This window comes from Ambystoma mexicanum, chromosome 7p, assembly GCF_040938575.1.
Source record: "Ambystoma mexicanum isolate Mex_15411 chromosome 7p, UKY_AmexF1_1, whole genome shotgun sequence".
NCBI lineage: Eukaryota > Metazoa > Chordata > Amphibia > Caudata > Ambystomatidae > Ambystoma > Ambystoma mexicanum.
Window position 1 is genome coordinate 667322576 of NC_090939.1, and position 21324 is coordinate 667343899.

Genomic DNA, 21324 nt, shown 5'->3' on the forward strand with positions numbered 1-21324 from the left:
AATACATTTACATTTGTTCTATAGACAGAAGATATATACTATGCATTCAAAGATTACTTGAAGAGAGAGGTTTTTCGTTTTTTCTGGAAGGCAGGAAGGGAGTTCTCTGCTCTGAGAGCTGTGGGGAGAGAGTTCCAGAATTTGGCGGCTATGTAGGGGAAGCCATCCCACCTGCTTTGGCCCTATTAATATGGGGACTGTACAGTTGGTTGGAGTAGTAGGTTCTAGTGGGGCATGTAGATGTGGATTTTACGATGGTCTCTGATAAGTATGACAGGGCTGTGAGGGTGAGGCATTTGCGTGTGAGGGTGAGAATTTTGAAAGTAATGTGTTCTTTAACAGGGAACCAGTGTGCTGCCTGCCTGGCGTGAGAAATATGGTCCCTTTTAGGAATACTTAATGCTTCTCGTAGAATGTTGTTTTGAGTGATTTGGAGTCTGTTTAGATTTTTTACAGAGCGGTGCAAAGTGGATTTTTTCAGTGCAAAGTCGCTTTGCACTGCAAAAGTACTCTTTCCACCACGCTACATAGGCCTAATCACGCATGTTCAATGTAATAATGTCTCCTCAAAAAACAGCATCTTTTTTGTCAGGGAACATTTTTGCAGGGACAATATTACATGGAACCGCACTGCTTAGGGAGAGACTTTTCACTAGCATGGGACTTCATGGATTTCATTCAGCTGGGTAAATAACTGCTGGCGGGATAAATGCAAGCAAATGAAGATAACTGGTTTCACATCTAATCCATGCACCTTATCGTGTGGGGGTACTGCACGGATCCATATTCTAATGTGGCTGTTTAATACTCATGTTAATCTTTATGCATCCTAATTATTCCCACAACCTTTCAAACACATAGAGACAATGCTCAGATTGTATGACTGAGTCGCAGGGCAGTTTCTAGACAACTTGGTGACCAGGGCAAAACATCAAAATACGCCCCACACCCACAATTGGCTCACATCACGGCCAAACTACACCTCTGTCATACGACAAAACCCCTCCTCAATATGAATAAATAATTGCTATATAAATGAAGCTGGTTTCATTAGATTGTAATTCAAGTACTTTACAGAAGAATTGTAATGTGAAAACACAGCTGTCGCTGCCGAAGTAAATGGTTCTCTGTCACCTGCTCTTAGAGAAGCCCTTGTCTGAATGCAGTTTCAAACTGTCCCTACTGGCAGAATGCAGTATGGCCAGCCTACTGGAGTCTGAGAGCCCACTGACCACTGGCCCTGTGTTGCAGGTGTTCTGTTCATACCACCTCACTTGTCTTTAGCAAGGGGCAACGCTAGACTAACCATATGAATTATTTTCTGATGGAAAGTTATCATTCCAAGTTGGATAGTCTGGCACACTCTTTTTGTACTCTTTCAAAATACCTCCATGAGAGTGGGAAAGGGGCCAAATAGAACCAATGAGGATTCCTGAATGCGTGGCATTCAATCACAGATCATTTCAGGACTATAACAGTGATCAGAGATCTCTACATTTGATAACCAAGTCTGTGATAAGAAGATTGTATGTGTGAATCTCTAAATTCATAACCCATGCATGGCTTGGTGCTCACATCACGGTTCACAATGCTCACCCTAACATTAATATGTTTGTAACCATGAACCATACATGCTTATTTGGACAGCTTAAGTTTTTGGATGCGAGTATTAAATGGCGGCAATATCAGCCACTCAAATGAGAACAACATATTTTTTGCTTCTTGTTTCTGAAGAATTTTAGAGGAGGAAGGGCTGGGTCTCAGTGTGAGCATGCCCAACCCCAATACAGAAACATCTTTAGGGAATTATATCTACAGACAGGACAGGATGCCGCTCAAGAGAGACCCATTAAAAAATGCACAGAAAGGCTACACAGAAAGGATTGTACCTATTACAAACGTTAGCCTGACCAGTAAGCTGATGAAGCGTTTTAAACAAAATTGGCTTCTAATGAATGGTAAAGGGTCCACAGGTCCTCAGTCACTACCGCCTCACATATTACACAGGCCTCAGGGGTTATTTTGGCAATAAAAGAGCAGGCCCAGGCTCTAACAGAACCAGCATTAGCATCTCTTATTAGTACGGGCCTGCAGCTAGTGAAAATCATGTGTGGCAGTGTAGAACACATGTTTGGCCCAGTGGGTGTACAATTTGAGGCAACTTCTTTGATAGCTTTATGTGTTTAAGTGTGGGCACAGTATGGTATGCTCCAAAGAGCCACATACACAAAACATTCTAGTGTGCTATTGTATGGACATTGGGCACATCAGATAATAACAGTTAAATGTACTGTTACATAAACGAGCACCACAAAGACACCATTAACCAACAGGGTGGTGACTTGGGCTGCGCACAATTCACTGCTGCACACTGCATTGATTTTCCATGGACTACTGTCTGCATGATGACACAATGAACTCTGCTTTCCTAATCAAGGTGCAAAGTCACATTGAGGTGCCATCTGGTGTGCGCGCTAGGCAGTGATTAGCTTGTTTAGAAAATTAAAAGACCTTTGATGCTAAACTGATGCATTTCGTCCATGTCCCAAAGCAGCCACTAGAACACTTAATCAAGAAAATGACAGTTAACCTTCCCAGGGATGCGCCATATGTAACTGAAAAGTAATATACAAAAAAGGAAAACGTTTTGGTGTGTCAAATAAAGAGACATGAAAATAAAGAAAATAGTTTTAAACTTTTCTGTGTGGCACGCTAATTCACTTTGAAGAAAGCATAGGTTTGGTCAGCTAACTGATGCTTGTGCTGGCCTGATGAATAAAAATGCCTCATGTTCAGCTCTTAACACTGAAATGTTAAGCACATACTGAGTACAAACAATGGCTTGTTAAATGAGCCATCACTTATAATTTGCCCCACTTGAAAGGCTGTCTACACAAAGAATGAGGGGCACATGGTGTGTGACTCCAGAGCATCTTTCATGCTGTGTTTAGAATATGCATTCCTTTGTTTGCATATTCTGAACGCATCTCAGCCAGCCGCACATGGCAGAGAAGCACTCACCGACACTCACTTAAACTGTTGTCTGGCAAGCTCGGAAGTCTCTTACTGCGCCCACCTTCTGAGCTATTTAGCTCTGCGCCCCGGGCGGTCGCACGCTGCACCGGGGCCAAGAAACGGGGCTGCTGAGTTGCATAGTGCAACCACGATTGCCTTAGAGGTGTTTAGTATTTATAAAAAATGAACCTGCCTGGAAAGCAATGGAGCGCTGTAGATAGGGAGGCACCCAAGGGGTTACAAGTAAGTGTGCAGGCTAGCAGAGGAGCTGGGATGAAAAGGGGGAGCAGGTTAGAGCAGGGAGCTCCAGAAGGGGAGAGTTACAAATGAGTGGAGCGATCAGTAGTTGTCAAGGTGTCCTTTGAAGAGTCAGGTCTTTTCTGAGTTGTGGGATGGAGGTGGGACAGTGTTATCTGCACTGGTACGGACTGCTCGCAAAACATCCTATATTGAACTATGGACAATAACATGTGCCTGACTGCAGAGAATACAAAGAATTTTTTGGTTCTGGACTAACAGTTCAAAAGGCTCCCCTTTCACCTCGCTGACATCACGGGGAACCCCGGTATTAAATGCTATGAATTTGGGAACTGTATTCAGCCGGCGTCTTTCACATATTCTACAAATCAATCAAGTGTTACAAAAAAATCAGAAAAAATAGTTCAATGCAATGAAAAAATTCTTAGCATACTTAAGATGACACAGAAAATTAAAGTCACCAGTGAACTAGACCCGGCCAGATTGGATTGCTGTAACTCACCCCACATTGGCCTCAGCAAACATTAGCTTTACCAGCGTCTGCTCAGTAAGGCAGCAAGAAGGATATCCGCAATGAAACCTTGGCATGCAAAGACACCTGCTCTGAAGGCTTTATGGTGGCTCCACATTGACCACATTATTAGCATCAAGACTCTGTCCAATGCCTACAAAGCCTTGCTGAACACAGTTCCAACTACCAGAAGGCAACCGTACAGAAATACAGAGCAAGAAGAAACTTGAGATACTTTAACCGCCACTTGCTGGCAACCCCACCCTTCAGAATGGAGCAATATTTGACTTTGGGGGAGGTCCAGAAGCTGGAATAAATTACCTGTAGAAATCAGGATAGAGCCAATCCATCTATGGACTGAAACCTTCGGTGGAGGCAGTCTTTTACATTTTAATAGCGCTGTAGGGATAACGCTGAAAAGGACACCGCACAATATTTAAACAATGCCAAACTGTGCTACAACGCACCCCATGTACAACAACCTCTAAACACTTTTCAACACATTTACTCTAATGCCAAGCTTCGAGTTTCCATTCTGACAGTAAGCATATATGTAATCCAAAATGGAGTCTCTCTCACTGCACGAGGCTGGTGAATTAAATATGAGTCCTAATCTCTTAAATCAGTATAATTTCTCATTTTCATTTGATTTTACCTACAATTGCACTTAAATCTACATTATCTTAAACTTTCATTGCAGACAATTACATTTTTCCTCCACAAGGGTGTGTGAAATTGACTAAAATCTGGTTGTTGAACCAAGCCATTGGCGATCAAACCAAAAAGCCTGTTAAACATATGAATATGAATTGAAAGTATGGGTGAAACTGCAAACCTTGTTTAGTAATGGCGCTGAGGAAAGGTTGGAGCCATTAGTTTCCTGATTATTGGTTGAAATAAGTTTGCGACTCTTGGTTCGTGTTCACATGTAAGGTTTATTGTTAGTTTTAGTAGATATCCAGTTGGCCTAGCATAAGTGTTCAAAACCCAAGTCACCCCTAAGAAGGACCACCCACCACTTGCCCTCCGCCTTGACGAAGACTTCGGTCGAAACACGTGTTGGCTTCTTTCTCGCATAAACCTAGCACTTATGCTAGGTCAACTGGATACCTAATACCATTGGGAACCTTTGGAGATTTGGTTCTCAGACAAACCACGTTATAGGCTGCAGGACATATCGGACTAATCAACGTAACCAATTGGGAGCGCATGGACCCACCTTTTCTTTAAAACTCCCTCCAACCCTATCTGATTTGAAAGTAGTGTATTCTCTCTGACCAAGCAAAGCCGGACAGATCTATGAGTTGTGGTTACTGTTGTCCTGTAAATTGTTATTATGTTACTAATCTATACAATTTGGGAATATGCATGCTTACTTGCAAAATGATTAACTACCTTTGTCTATCTCCTTTTTCCTGCAACCTTTTCCAGTAACCTCCTCCCTAAAAATTAAATAAGAAATGTTTGAAACCTAAAAAAGGCTTCTCTGCAGTATTTTGCAAAGAATGGTGTTCTTTGGAAAATCAAGGGTGCATTGGTGATATGCATGGGACTGTTAAATCAATAAAGTGATTTTATTATATTTACATTTGATATATTTTGTATTTTTTTATGTATTAACACCAGGGGGTGGAGTTCTACTTGTTGAAGCCCTTTTGAACGAGGACAAAAGTGGACCTTTGACCTCTCAGTTGTACTCCTTGAACATGCTGGTGCAAACAGAAGGCAAAGAGAGGACCGCGTCAGAATACAGCAAGCTCCTGACCGCCGCTGGCTTCCGCGACATTCAAATCAGAACCACTGGCAAGATCTACGATGCAATATTGGGGCTCAAATAACAAATGTCTTGAAATTGCCTTGTCTGTAAGTGGAAGTTCTTCTGCCTTATATACCAGAGGTGAAAGTGAGCATCTGGTTTTTAAAAGAAATAAAATATGCTGTTCTGTATTTTTGTTCTTTTTTCTGCCAATGTTTTTGCTCAAAACTGGTAGTTGGTAGAATTCTTTTGTAAGGCAGCACTGATAGAAACATTGTACTTTGGGGCAGCAGGGGAGAGGAGCGGCCAGGACCGGCTGCTTATTTGGGGTGGCGGTCACCGGCGCCGGGGAGTGCAGAGAAAGTCGTGTGCATTCGTGTTTAGATGGGGCAGAGGAGAGCGGCACTAGGATAGGCGGAGGAGAGGGAGATGGATGCATTCAAAGCAAGACAAGAAGTTGCATTCCTGATGCCAAGATACAGAGTGTACGCGCAGCAAGGCCTTGCATGAAGGTCAGGCTGCAGGTGAACTTGGGACCATGTCTTATAAACATCTAGTTTCATTCCAATTAGGGGAATCTTTGTGGAACAAGAAGTGCTTTTCTGAATTGCTGTTGTTTTATTAGTAGTAGTTGTAGTACTCCCAATAGTACGAATTGGCATACTAGTACTTCTAGTGATAATATCTTTTAACAGAAGTGAAGTAGTAGTATATTTGAGTCTTTTATTTTTTCTCTTCTTGTTTTTCACTTTTGGATAAAGGAAAGTGAGAAGTTTGTAATAAACCAATACACTTATAAATAAATACAAATATTTGAGTCGTTGTGGAAGTACCGGTAGGTAGCAGTAGTATGACTATGAGTGGTAGTATAGCTAGCAGTAGTAGAAGTAGTACTAGTATTGTTGGTAGTACTATCACTACTACTAGACTACCACTACTACAATTACTATTTTGGTACTACTAACAGTAATCTGCCAGTGCACATTGTTAGTAGTAGTAGTAGTAGTAGTAGTAGTATGAATGCTGCTAATGAGACGACCAGTACTACTATTATTACTGCTACTATTATATCTACTTCCCATTGTAATAACACTAGTTGTACTAGTATTTGTAGTAGCATTAGTACCAGCAGAAATACAACTAGCCCTATAAATGATACTACCAGTAATAGTAGTGATGCTACTAATACAACTAATGCTACTACTAAGGATACTATCACTGGTTGCACCTATACTACTTCTACTGTTAGTAGTACTATTGTGAATCACTGCCTCTACACTTAGTACCACTGTTACTACTATTGGTTTCACCACTACTAGCTGGAAAAGGTAACTGCTACAAATCTGTTGGTGGAAAGTAAAAGAAAGTGCAGTCTATGTTTCGTCATGGATGCTAGAATGGATTTACAAACTTACACTGCTTCCCCTCCTCTGATGTCACTTCCTGTTTCTCTTCATGGATGCTAGAATGTATGTACAGACTTACAGTGCTTCCCCTTCTCTGATGTCACTTCCTGTTTCTCTTCATGGATGCTAGAATGGATGTAGAGACTTACACTGCTTCCCCTCCTCTGATGTCACTTCCTGTTTCTCAGTGACTAAAAACATTTTGCATAATGGAGAAGAACCTAAGAATAATAATAACAGATAGATGGAAAGAGTCTGTGGTTAGTAAATCAGCATAAAATGAAATATTAGCAGTAAGGAACACAATATTGTATTGTTTAAGTATGTGCTCTCTACGTATTGCCTTTGCAGTTTAATTGACTTCCTGTAGTGTAACACGCGTTCAATGTTAGCAATGTCCGTACTGTGTATTTTTTTCCCTGATCCATTTGTCAAGCAGTGTTTTTAGTTTCCAAATAACAATAAAAGCTGCCCATTGGACAAAATATAATGGGGTCCCGTGGTGATGACGTGGTCTTCACCCCTGTATTGACACCAATGTGTAGGGAAATAATTACATGTTAAAAAAGGTCACCATATTTTTATTTTTGGAAATTCGATTTGCAGTGACGAGAAGTTTCAAAATATAAATCCCAATTTAAAGGTTTGATAACAAATGTGTCAGATAATTATACTTTACAGATCTATTCATAGATGACCTCTGTGATGTATGGTTGAGTAGGTGGAAGGATTTTACGCAAGCAAGCGTACAGATTGGGAATTTCATGTCATTTGAGAACATACGATAACGTGTTGCGGTTTGATGTGACATGCATGTTTGGTACCAGACTAATAATGCACATGGCCGTTGACTGTAAGGATTTGGGAATCAACATGAGCGAAGGGGGCCAACAGAGCCAAAACCTCATTTCTGAACCCAGTGATTCTCCGGCTTGTACTGATTTTCGGATGAAATGGTGATTTTTTGGATAACCTTTGAAACAGCCCTAGTGAAAGGGGTCACATCTTTTGTCCAAGCAAGACTCAAGAGACGGGATTTTAAACCAAACATGTTATAGTCTTCATTTGGCGCATGCTCCCGCGTACCCACACATTTACCCAAACACCACAAATGCAAGTGTCCCCCCTGACCCATAATGATCCCCAAACCTGGGCTGTTGGCAACCTTGCCCTGTGACCCTCCACAGCGCTCCTCCTACGGCGAGTCTCAGGGGTTCCATGTAATAATGTCGCCTCAAAAATCTCGTCATGCAAAAATATCGCCGGAAAATTGCCGTTTTTTTTACGACATTATTGCATGGAACATGCGGGGGACACCCCCCGCAACCCCCAAACTGTCCCCATATATATGGTCACCCATATAATATTGGCGCAAACTTTTCCCGGCGATATTATTTACGGCTACCATATATATGGGGATAATATTACCTGATGCCGTCTCAGGACGGTTCCTATGAAATCACACACTCTCGGGAAGCTCTTATCATACCACCAGCATGGATTCATGTGGTCCTGAAGAGTCCTGAAACCAGGTGCTTTTCCTCCATAACACTGCAGCCATACAAAACCTTGGGAGGACTTACAGAATCAACTCTGTGCCGTGCCTGGTACATTTGTCACGCTTCTATGTAATTCCATCGAGAAGTTTTCATTGTGGGAGAATTCATCTTATTTATTTTTCTTATATGACACTTTACCACAAATGTAAGCGGGGAGACCCCCTGCTCCAAGTCACCCCTACCTTTGTTATTACCCAAACCCAACCCCACATACCTTTGTAGCAGAACGCAATTGAAAACATTTGATGAATTCTCCGACAATGGAAAATCCAGCGATGGAATCTTCCTATCCCATTTTTCACATATGCAGAACGGTCCATTCTGCACCTTGTGGTCTTTCACTCTTTCACACTTTGCAAACAGTGCCTTCAGGGGTAACATACCGATTGTCTGATTATTTATTTATTTATTTATTAAAATGTATTTGTGAAGCGCATGAGCAAAGGCCCGCAGGCATACTAGCACGGACATGTCAGACAAAACACCAACACAAATTTATAAGCAAAAGAAGCAGACCAAGGTCAAGAGGAGTCAGAAGTCAATCATACAAATAAAAGGGTTTTCAGGTTTTTTAAAAACTTTTGGAGCGAAGGCATAGCCTCAGGTCTGGTGAGAGGGCATTCCAGTTTTTCGGAACTATATAACAAAAAGACCCCAGTGCCGCCATTTCTAGCTTAGCTCTAGGAATCTGCAGGAGACCCACATTGTTGGATCTTAGTGACCTGCGTGCTGGTAACCAAGTGAGACAATTACATAGGTATCCTGGACCAGTGCAGTTTGGGCATTTATGCGTGATACATAGTATGCATAAGGAGATCCTGCTTGCTATTTGGAGCCAGGGTAATGCTTGCCTAGCTGCTGAGATATAATCTCTTTTTCACAGGCCTTCCACCACTCTAACTGCACTGTTTTGACCAATCTGCAGTCGCCTTATTTCTCCCACCACTGCCCTAGAAATCGTCGCACAGTTCTCTCATGACAGAAATGGTCTCAACTGTACTAGGAGCTTCAAACAGTAAGAAATGGTTTTCACCAGAACACTCACATGTGCCCTCGTGCTTAGCTCCTGGTCAACCACTACCCACAGTGTCTTAACATTCGGAAGGGGAGCAACCTGCTATCTGAAACTTTTGATAGTCAGAGCTAGGTTTCTTCAAGCATGCTGCTGTGCCAATGATCATCAGCTCCGTTGTAGCATCATTGAGTGCCAAATCATTCTCCATCATCCAAGTTGGAATGATGGAGTAAACGGAATTGATGGCCTCGGTGTCCCTGATGTAATCGCCTCTAAGTGGGATGAGACACTGAGTATCATCCGCATAGTTTGTGCATAGCACTCCCTTATTATCCAAAAGTTCAAAAAGTGACATGATGAAAATGTTGAACAAGATCGGCGACTACAGGAGCCCTGTGGAACTTCGCAAGATACCACAGAGTCATCCGACTTGTGGCAATCAGCAAAGACCCTGGCTGTGCGGTCTGTCAGAAACAATTTCATCCACTTAGCAGCTGAGGTTGAAAAGTGAGCGGATTCTACGAGCCTGGCGATCAACTTAGCGTGATCCACCAGGTCGAAGGCCGCTGAGAGGTTAACAAGCATCGAAAGTAGAGTGAAAGGAAGTGTGTGAATAATAATCATCTAAATTGTAAAGAACTTTATTCATATTATGAATCAAGCCCCATGACTAACCCTTATAACACTTCTTCAGAAAATGTTGTGAATATAAGAAAAACTAGCTTTGTTGCCAAGGACTTCATCTGCCATAGTTCCCTAGTTACTGGGATGAGGGCTGAAGAGGATCAATGCAGGAGTGGTCAACTAATTGATGGAAATTACCCACACCCAATGGAGACTGGGATGCTTAAAAGGCCCCCTTAGGTGCAGGTAGTAGAGAAAGCAGGAGGAGAGCAGTGTGAGCAGAAGGAGCAGTGCAAGCCGTTTATACAGCTGAGGCCGGAACTGGAGAAGGAAGGCACCAAGACTGTTGGAAAGCCAAAGACTGTGGCTGGTCTGGAGAGGGTCTGTGTTTCCAGATGTCCCTAGTACAGAGGTTGTGCAGCGGGAAGCACGCCATGAGAACGCTGGACCTTTGAAGGCTCATTCTGCAGAGGCTGGGCAGCAGAAGGTGAAAGCACCAAGGGAAGTGTTCCCTCAGGAGAGGTCTCCGGTGTCTGGTGTGCACCAGGAACTCTCAGGAGCCAGGAAGGCTCCAGCAACAAGTGGCGCGGGTTAAGGCGGAACAAGAGAGAGTGCTCGCCGGGTTGCTGGGAGCCACAGTAGTGGAATACCTGCAACCGAGGAGAGGATCGGAGGCGTGCAAACTACCCAGGGAGTTCACAGTATGAAAGTCGCTCCAGGATGCTCCGATGCCACTCGCCTGGTCCGGGCAGGCAGTTTCACTTGCATGTGAGTGAAAGAAGTGTTAACAATATTTTTGAAAACCAAACTATCAAAAAGCAGCAAAAGTGGTTAAGAAACCAAGTGACTGTAAAATTGGGTATATAAGTTTTTGGAAAGTCCAACAACCCGGGGGCCACATTGTAAAAATGTAATGCCTACAACTATTACCAAAGCCAAGAAAATTTAAAACCTAAGCAATATAAGTCCAACAGATATTGCCAAAGACGAAAGGGGAATAATAGAAGACCCCATGGTTGTGAAGTCTGTTGTTCATGTTTGATGAGCTATATAACAACAGCTAATATAAACACATATTGCCAAATTCAAGAAAGAAGTAGAACAAATCTGTATTTGGTTACTGGTGCTGTGGGCAAAGAAAAGTGGCAAAGAGGTTGACCTTCTGAATAAGGTTATTCAGAGGCAGATATGCATAATTTGCAGAGGAATCTTAAAGAGCACAAAGTTGAATCTTGTTTCCCTGGGTGTTGAGAAGTGTTTAATGCTGCTAAACCAAAGAACATTGTGAAGTTGTTGCAAAGTTGTTCATGTTGAAGGTTACCACTGAAGTGATTTCTAAAGAGCTGTTTGTGCAAGGGATTATACCCGGATGGTAGCAGATGCTAAATGCAGGCGTATTCCATACAAATCCATTAGTTTGATACTAGCAACACAGACAAATAATGACAAGGCACAGGGGGATTGAGCACAGACTGGAGATTGAAACCGGCATACACAGACAAACTTGGAAGCCTAATGATGACCTGATCTGAAACCAGTGGAACATGAAACCTATCGAAGACAAAACCTTCTTTCTCCTTTATTGCACCAAAAAGGAAAACACAAGAAGGCGTTCATTTGGAGACACTGAGAAGAAGGTCACCAACTTCCCCAAACTAAAACATGAACGGGATGTACAAATTCTCCTGCATGAAAATGGTGGGATGGCAGGAAAAGCAGCAGAATAGCCAAGCAGCAAGTCACACCGTAAGGTACACAAATGCAGTAAGCCATCCAGGAGAACCTGACGCAAAGTGGACTTTGAGACATTAATCAAATATATTGACAAAATACAACCAAATCAGTCACTAGCCCTCTCAATCTGAACAACATTCACCAAATGTATGATACAAATGTTTAATTTCAGCTTTGGCAACACTTACTGTGTTTAGTCATGCCAATAAAGCATTATTGTATTGTATGAAACATCCTGGGTGCAAAATAACATGTTTTGGAAAGCAAAGAGAGTGTGCTGAGTGCCAGAGGAGGCAGTGTGGCGGTGCACATGGTCCGGTGGTCCCTTGTAGGAATGTAAAACTCTAATAAGGTCAGAAGGCAAAGGAAACTACTATGGTTATGGTCCAGGCAGGGATGGGCGGAGAATGGGTGTAAAGGTCCATTAGGCCTAGTCTGACCATGGATGCTTAATGGGTGGGATGATAGCCGAAGGGCACCAGCAGTCTGTGCATCTCCTCATCTGACACTATCTCCCCTCTATCACTCCTAAGCCGATCGTTTAGCCAAGAAGTGGCACTTAAACTTTATTGCTTACAGAAATAGTAACCCTAGCTCATTGGCAGGCTTGCCAAACCCATTTCGATGGGTCTCATTACACGGTAGGAGGTAACCATGCCGCTATTAGCGGCATGGCTACTCCCTTACCGCATACCGGGTCTGGGTAGGCGGTATGGGGACTTACCAGGTCATTCCGACCCTGGAGGACCCGGTAAGTCCCCATGCCAAATACCATTCCCCATTCCCATTCGAGCCCCCATAGGGCTCAATGGGAATGGGGAAGGAGCTAATAACGGTACCACAATTTGTGGTACCGTTATTAGCTCTGAAGTCCCTTAGTGGGTCCCGTCCTTAACACCTGGTCGGACCAGTCATTACGGACGGGATCCGCTGAGGGACCTCATAGAAGGGCGCTAAGGGATTACCGGCATCGGTGCCCTTACCGGGGCCGGTAATCCCTTAGCGCCTACCGTGTAATGAGGCCCAATGTCTCCTATAACAAAAACATTATCCTGCCTGGTACCGGTTTCTGCAGAGCTTGAAAGTCTCTCATTATTCCCAATTAACAAAACATAACCAGCTCCCCTTTTTTCCTAGAATTTAAGTTTCATCCTCGATGTTACAAATTAGGCAGCTAATCATATCAGGGACATTAATTACTCCCAAAGTACATGTATTCATTTTACAATCTGTGCAGAACAGTGCATAAATATGGCATTTAACTGCCGCTGACAAATCTTCAGGTTTTGGAAACTGAAACTTTAAGACTTTTCTTATAGATCCAATGTTGACATTTGGCACTTTGTGCAAACCTTACTTTGGGACAACCGGCAACATTATTTCCGGCATTTCTATTAAGAATGTTGTTGTGGTTTGAGTTTACTCAATGTTCAGAAACAGAACTCCAAAATGGCAGATGTTGTGAATTATATCTGGGATAAAGTATCCCCTACTGTGCATTATAAGGATATAAGGATAGTGCAAGTCACTGATGAGTTCCTTGACCAAAAGAGGAACAAGGCCGAAGGTTGTTTCTTTACAACGTCATGGAACTGTGAGGTGACTTGCAACTATCCTTTTTATGTACAATAGGGGGTATTTTATTGTGTATAGTACATGGTCACACATTTTCATCTCCTTTAGTACCTACCCTCTTGCCTAATCTTATGCATGAGATCTTTCATTTGCTGTTCCATTTAATTAATGTACAATGTGCTTGGATTTTAAAAAGCTAACATGCAACTTTTATTGTGTTGCAGAAAAATAGTTTGAGCAGTTTAATAAAATAAATCGAAAACAACGTTTTCATTTTGTGCTTTAAAATAAGTAAAAACATGCTGATTGCTCACATGTGTTAAACTGCAGAAGTGCACTAATTAAACAATCTACCAGGAACAGTCCTTGTCAATTACTGTCTGTAAAGTGCAATAGAAAACTAATTTACCAGCACAGAATTTGAAAAGGTTGTTACGACTTTAAGTGCAGCAGTGACTGCTGAGTTCTGTACTGTGATGGCTCAAGCATCCGGCATTGTGATGTCACAACTGTACCATAATAGCTGATTGCAGAGCAGTTGTGATGTCATTTTCTTGTTGCGGGTCAGTTGTGATGCCACATGTAGCCCGTAGTAAGATAATTAGTGCCAGGCTTTTTGTTTGGATATTGGAGGCTGCCACGTGTTATGAGGCCACTACACCTTATTACATAGTTACAGATTTCCCTAGATGTCAAACAGGTGTAATCCATGTTTCTATAACATTACATAGTCTGCATAGAGAGCATAGTGGGTAATCAACACATGGAACGCTTCTTTAAAAAATTACACAAATAGTTTTATTACAAATTGAAATTCACAAGGAACTGTAAAAACAATTAGGAAATTACATAAGAGGCCTAGCATTCTTTAGCACATATTTTGACAGTTGCATAATAAGTTCGCATAGCATATTTCAGGCACAATACATTATATCTTCGAATATCAGAGAATTAGAATAAAGCTTCTTCCTAGCTATTTTGTTTACCGATTTTTAGAAGGCTCGACAGAAATTAACAAAATAAAGGCCTTTTGGTGTTTTTTGTTGTTTTTTTAATCAAGTCATTCAGTGTGTGATTAGTGCTCAAACCCAGAAAACAACAAAATAAAAAACAAAAAGCATAAACGCAATTTTTGTGAAATGTAATTGAATTGAAGCCCAATGCATTTGAATTTGGCAATTTTTTGGTTTTGTTTTCTCCAACAAGTTGAGGGTTTTTAATGAATCACAGAAAAACATGGAAATTGCATTTAGTTGCCCACGTGCAGACACTGTACATAAAAACAAAAAAGTAACAACGGGGAACATCTAAGCTCCATTTTCATAGGAGGCCAGGAAACTAAACGTGGATACATCCACTGGAATGTCGACTATATAAATTACTAAAAATATATATATATATATATTTTGACCTAACCGTGATTACCTTGACATTCGTTGCTGAGTTTACACTGTTCGCTAGACTTCAAGAAATAATTGCTTAGTACCACGAGTTTTAGGAGAGACATCATTTTTCTTTTTGCGTTTTACAGGAATGCTAGATACTCTTTTTAACTCAAGGCCCTTTTTTGCATAATCTTACATTTATGGATGCGCAACACCTGCACTCTTAGGGCCTGATTCATGGAAGTGTTAAATGATGGCGCAATGCTCTGTGAATCAGGACCTTAATATACAGAGGTTTAAAACAGTCGAACAGAAGCAGGTAAAAAAAAAGATGTGTGGAGTGGAATGGATGTCAACGAACATAAATGGGAGTCAAACAGCACGAACGCCACTGCATACCTCCTAGCACCTTATGGTTTTCCAATTAACTCTGGCTTCCTTATATCATCAGTGGCTACCTTATATCATCAGTGCATTACTTCATGTACTTTTATTTCAATCGAAAGTGCCAGTTGGTACGTCAACATTTGAATTTGATCGTGGTTGTCCCTTGTCTATTTCAGCGAGGACAGAGCAGAGTGTGTTAGTTCAGGAGAAAGGTCCTGTATCTCGCTTTACTCTTTCTGCATGCTTGAATGGTGAGGTATGTGGATATAACTTTGGCGGACTTCACTGATGGTAAACAAATAGCACCATGTTGTGGAATTACTTAGTAATCCGGGTGACACACTATATCCTTCTCATGCAGACTTGGCAGCGGCTGATATGTGTGCGCAGGTCTCCTGCTTTCAGAGTGGAAGGGGTTGGCTTCCTAGAAAAATCCAAACAAAAGCAAAACTTAATGAGAACTTGCTGAACTAGGATAAAATGCAGTAAATGAGCCTCAAATAAAAGTAATCAATTTGACAAACTCTGTCGATAACAGCCTACGGAACCCGTGCAGAAGATGTTTGGTCTAATTAACTTTTTCTGAATCTTTCATTCATCCCTGGCTCAGAATTTGTGATATCTCCTCTCTCATCTATTCTCGCATGCCTGGCTCAGAAGTTCTGTTCTCCCCTCACCTGGGCTCATCAGGACCAGTAGAAGTGACAAACAATTTATGAATGCACTTACGCCATGTGATATTGGAGAAAACCATGTGCTACCATCCTTAGCGGAAGAAAAATTAACCCCATATTATTTGGGCATTGTCCAGAAAGCCCATAGCTTCTCAACTCTGTAGTTAGAAATAGCAAGCAACCAAACAGTGAACAGCACCCAAGAGCAAAAGCAATGTTTCTACCAGTGAATTCTCTACGTGGAGTTCCATTATCTGAATGTTTTCCTGAAGTGGAAAGATGCATATCTATTTGAAAACCAGCTACAATGTAAACATTGTAATCCACATAAATATTGATTACACTCTAGGGCTTTTGGATCAAACAGTTAACATGGGACACAACTCATTCTCTCATGTTCTAATGGGGATAAATACCCTTGGAAAAATCCATGTACAGTTGTTATCGTCAATAATGATTCCACATTCTCTGGTCCGTCACTGGAACCAGTGGCAAGACACTCACCTAGACTCGGTTTAGGTCTGTTTGACCGAAAGAAATGGACCTTTTCCTATTTGATTGAATTTTTTTTGTTTTTTTTTTGTTCAACCCTGTGGGGGGAGACCCACCCCACCCCCATATCCCCCACTTCACCACATCATAACCTATTTGCTTACCCCACCACATATATATATATTTATTTTATTTTGACCAAAATTCAACAAAAAACTATTTAAAAAATGTGGTCAAATAGAAAAGGTCAATTTGACCTGCGATCAAGTATGCTAATACCGCAAGCGGTCTAGCTCAATATACCGATATGTGAGAAAAAGCAAAATGTCAGTGCTCATAATGTTGTATCACGTGCAAGTATGTGCAGGTTAACAGTATCTGCACTGCGTCTAATTGTGAGAAAAGATCTGAGTAACACAATTCCAAAGCTATGGCAAAATGTGCTCAAGTCATGAGATTTCATCCCATTGGCTGTAACCAACAGTCAAACCTTAGTTCTTACCCAAAGAATCATCAGACACCTGCCAAATGCCACACAAAGTGTGCTAGTTATATAAAGATCTTGAACATCCGATAGACTACTGAAGTCGCTGTGGCAATTTGCTTCCCTGCATACTTACCACTGGGGGGATGACTTCAGAATGTTGGACTTTGCTTCAGATATTGCGACATATGGCCATGGTGATCTGATAGCTCAAGGATTGCATTTAAGATTTCTCTTTTGGATTAATTTCAGAATTGTTTTGGCCCAGTAAAGGTTTCTATTTGAAGACTACAATTGCCAGATTCCCCTGCCAACTGTATTATCTCCACCATGCCAGGTCACGGATTAGTAAAAGCCCAGAGGGACCAGAGCATGGATTTCGAACTTCATATTGGGCATCTGTGAAACCCACTAATGTCCTAAAAGCCCTTTGGGAGCAGATAAAGCCTTTCATGGCCATCAGCTTGCAAATCTGAGAGTTTGAGCAAGGAAACAGAACCTTTTCACAGACTGCCTACCACCCCGATACACCCACAATGAGTGGAGACATTGCCAGCCTTCGGGTCACGTGATTTATGGATGGCTATAAAATTCCCACATATTATATGTTTTGGAACTAATCGTTAGTTTAAAAAAAACAGCTTATATATTTATCACAGTCAAAGGTGAAAAAAACACTTGCGCTCTGCGCTTGGCACAATACTTGTCCAAATACAAAGTGTCCCAAAGTCTTAAACTACTTGAAGTGATGTGACTGTTTACAGGACACCTCATCAAATCTTTGACTTCAACGAGGGGGACGGCTGGCTTCAGCATTATCCATATCATTTAATACTGACTCCAAAGGAACACTACAGTCTACTTATTGATAAACTATAGAAAAAACCCATGTGGGTAACGCAGAGAGATACCCATTTGCATTAAAAAATACTTTTTAGTCGAAACACTTGTTTTGTTTCTGCTAACTTAAATACCAGACAATAAACTGGAATAACAAGCAGTTGAAGACTTTGGGACACTTTGTATCTGGACAATTATTGTGAACTTTACTTGCCAAGCATGGAACGCAAGTGTTTTTTTTTTTTACCTTTGACTATAATATGAAGTGGTATCAGGGTTAACCACATACTACTCACCACGCAGTTGGCACACAGTAGTCCCATCGTATCTCCTCAGTGCAATAGGACACAGTCTATCCCTTTTTCAGGTTTCTTATATATTTATCACATTTTATTCAAGCAGTTTCTGGGTTTTTGCAAATTAATGTGTACAGGAGGCACTGACATAAAGAGGAGGTACCGACAACTGAATGCAGTGGGGGGCAGCACCCACCCACTTAAGCTAGGCATAGAAATCCGTGTGGGGTGATTTAGGCCTTCAAATATGCAAAAACTAAAATCATAATGCTTAGAAAAATGAGTGCTTTAAATTGTGTTGTGTTTATAAAATCATAAATGTGTTAAATGCTTTAAATCATGATTGCTGTATTGAGAAGGGTAGGATATAGAAATGTACTATAAAAAATTTGGGTAGAAAATAACCAAGTGTTTAAATATGATCAGACATAAAAGAATTCATTATTTTGTACACTAGCCACCCCTTTAATAACAAACCTTGCCTTTAATGACCAATGGAAGGCATTTAATGAAGCTCATCTTTGTAGACAGTGTTGAAATAAGTCAGCCCCCTGTACGAAAAGTTTCAAGGCCACAGAGCCCTAATCTTGCCAATGTTCCATGCGGAGCAAGATAACAGTCTGGGACCAGACAGATAACAATCCCGTGTCTGGGTTTCTTAAGCAAAAGGACACAGCTGCATGACCAAATAAGGGTCGCTGAACCGGGAAATCCAGTGGCGAGTACCAAAATGTATCTCAAATTGAAGGTTAAGAATAGAATGACTAATCGCCAGGTGTGAAATTAATGTCAATGGAAACGCTTTACTTTAGTGTGAATTTTAAAAAGGTTGGTGCTGGTTTCCACTCTCAGAATGAGTATAAAACCAGCTCTGATTTCAGTGCGACGGCTGAGTTCCTGTACTTGACAATGATGCAGTGTGTGTGTCAGTCTGGCATGAATACATCTGATGTCCATGAACAAAGCCACTCTCTGTTTCATGGTATGCTGTCTGAGTATTTTTCTGAGTGTCGAGAGCCCAGCAGAGCCTAGCAGAGCCATGCAGAGCCAGCAGAGCGTAGCAGAGGAGCAGAGGTGCAATAGGGGGGTCCTAGGACCTCCAGAACAAATGTACGTCTTGTGTGAGGAGGTTCAACAGTGAGTAAGGCCATATGCATTTCATTATAATGACTCCTCACTATACATTTTCACCATGCAACCTGGCACTGTCAATCAGGTCAAATCTTGTTTCCACTTGCTGACAGTCATTAGTTTAGGTTCAGGGTAAAACATACATAATTTTCACATCAATAACTTACTTGAACATTTCATTCCTCTCTATGGTGGCAAGCCAGAAGCTGTAAGAATTTGCATAGTAATTGCAGGTTCCTCGGCCATGGCACTCAATAAATGGCACGCTTCGGAATTCTTCCAGACAGGATCCTGGGGAGGCCAACGCTTGTCCGGACCCCTCAGCACCAGCACTTGTTTGCTGAAAGAATGAAAGCAGAAGGAATGATGCTGGGTCAATCCTTGGAACTAATTGCAAAGCAATATAAAATGTGTGTTACATACAATCGTTCTACGTTCTTAGATCGCCAGTTTTCTTTCCAGAGTTATTTGCTGAATATTGTCTGCTGAAAAAACTCAGATTGTTTTTATATATTTGGGGGTCCCACCCCCCAAATCCCTATATTAAGTTCTACTTCATGAAAGTCGCCACTGCAAAATCACACTTTGGTTACATTATTACTCCTTCGTCTTTAAGAGAGAGGCAGGGGCGGTGGGGAGGATTAAAGTGGAAGGGGTTCTATGTATGCTTGCGCTGTGGTCCTTAGCATAGAGGGATGGGGGAGCTTCAACTGGGACGAGCCCATCAGTGGTTTGGCAAGCTGTAGAAAGTTAAAAGGCACTGGACCACATTATAAGTTTGCCGGTCCGGTAGTAACGATGCTGGTAAGCTACCGGCATCGTTGCTACCGGACCGGCAAACTACGAGTTGTGCTTGCGGGTGCCTTTCTCCCCGCAAGGTCTGACCTGGTGGGCAGAGCGGCACCAGCGTGCACAACTCGTCGGATGCACCGGCACCATTCATGAATGGTGCCGGTGTATCCGACCTCACATAGGGCTCAATGGGAATGGGGAGTAATGAATACCGGCACCCGGCAATGGGGATGGACCGGGTCCGCCGGGGTCAGAATGCCCCCGTAGGTCCCCATTGCTGGGTGCCGGTAATTTCATAGGTTTGGCGGCAGCCATGCCGGTTTTACCGGCACAACTACTGCCAAACTCGTAATGAGGCCCACTGCTTTGTTCACCAGAGCCTTTTGGCAGAGATGCAGTGTTGGTAGGTGGAAGAAGAGAAGGCAATTTACAGAGGGTGAGAGTGGTTAAATTCAGTATTTTGTCAAGCAGCGACAAGAAGATGGGGTGAAGGCCAAGTATGAGGTAAGCCCATAGCCAAGGCAACCTGCAGTCACAGGTTCTAAGGCTGACAGGACATTCAATCCTGCAACATTCTGAAGTCAATACACTGAGTACTAATACAATTGGTGATAAGAACACAGACTGCAGCTATTGGAAGAGAGAATAATCTGACATGAACTGTTACATCAGCCTGGTCTGTGGCTTAGTGGACTAATGCATCCACTACAGGGCCTGTGTTTGACCTTGTGGTCACAGGTTCGAATCCCGGCAGGTCCCCTACCTCTTCATTCTTTCAAGGTCGATAAAATGAGTACCATTAAGTTGGGTAACAATAAACATCTATTATTAGCTCCACGATTCCCCTTTGGAGGTGAACATCCGCTTTACAAATCTGCCTCTTATGCTAAAAAAGTGTGATATTTTTCGAACGTGGACTTTATGGCAGACTGATATTTGGAACCCTTTCTATTTTACTGGGGAGAGGGACATTTTCACGATGGGCAATGACAATAAGTACACCTTGTTGCTCCATTCCGGACATGTAAGAGTTTGTTATGATTCTTTACCTGGGGAGCATAATGTGTTATACCTTTATTTTCCTATTACCATCTACACTGGTATGCTTGATGATGAATTTCGGGATTAATAATCAATCAGTAATAATATCTTGATTTTACTTGACTTTGTCAAACTAGGTATTGTTATCTACCCAGTTGATTGATACTCAAATGATCGAACTTTGAAGGACAAGGGATTTAGCCTGCAAGCCAGGATTTTAACTTCAGCCATGCAGGGTGAACACAGATGTCAGAGGAGAGCGCTTAATATCCAGAGCTATCTTGACGACATAATAAATTGTGTTGCATCACTTTCCATAATTCTGCGGTGCGCTACATGCCATCTAGGC

At 41.9% G+C, this 21324-nt stretch overlaps 2 protein-coding genes across 3 annotated transcripts in view; one reads left to right on the forward strand and one right to left on the reverse strand.

The window, feature by feature from the left end:
- ASMT (acetylserotonin O-methyltransferase) overlaps positions 1-9173 on the forward strand; it is a 263533-nt gene extending 254360 nt beyond the window's left edge. For both annotated transcript variants that reach the window (XM_069636742.1, XM_069636744.1), the window contains one exon: positions 5411-9173. In XM_069636742.1, the coding sequence (XP_069492843.1) occupies positions 5411-5622 (212 nt within the window). In that variant the 3' untranslated portion in view covers positions 5623-9173. The remainder of the gene's footprint in view (positions 1-5410) is intronic.
- Positions 9174-14225: 5052 nt separating this feature from the next.
- The window catches only part of COL4A1 (collagen type IV alpha 1 chain), a 470976-nt gene continuing 463877 nt past the window's right edge, over positions 14226-21324 (reverse strand). The window contains exons 51-52 of the mRNA XM_069636741.1: positions 19310-19482; positions 14226-15649 (exon numbers count right to left, since the gene is read on the reverse strand). Coding sequence (XP_069492842.1) covers positions 15568-15649; positions 19310-19482 — 255 coding nt within the window. The 3' untranslated portion in view covers positions 14226-15567. The remainder of the gene's footprint in view (positions 15650-19309; positions 19483-21324) is intronic.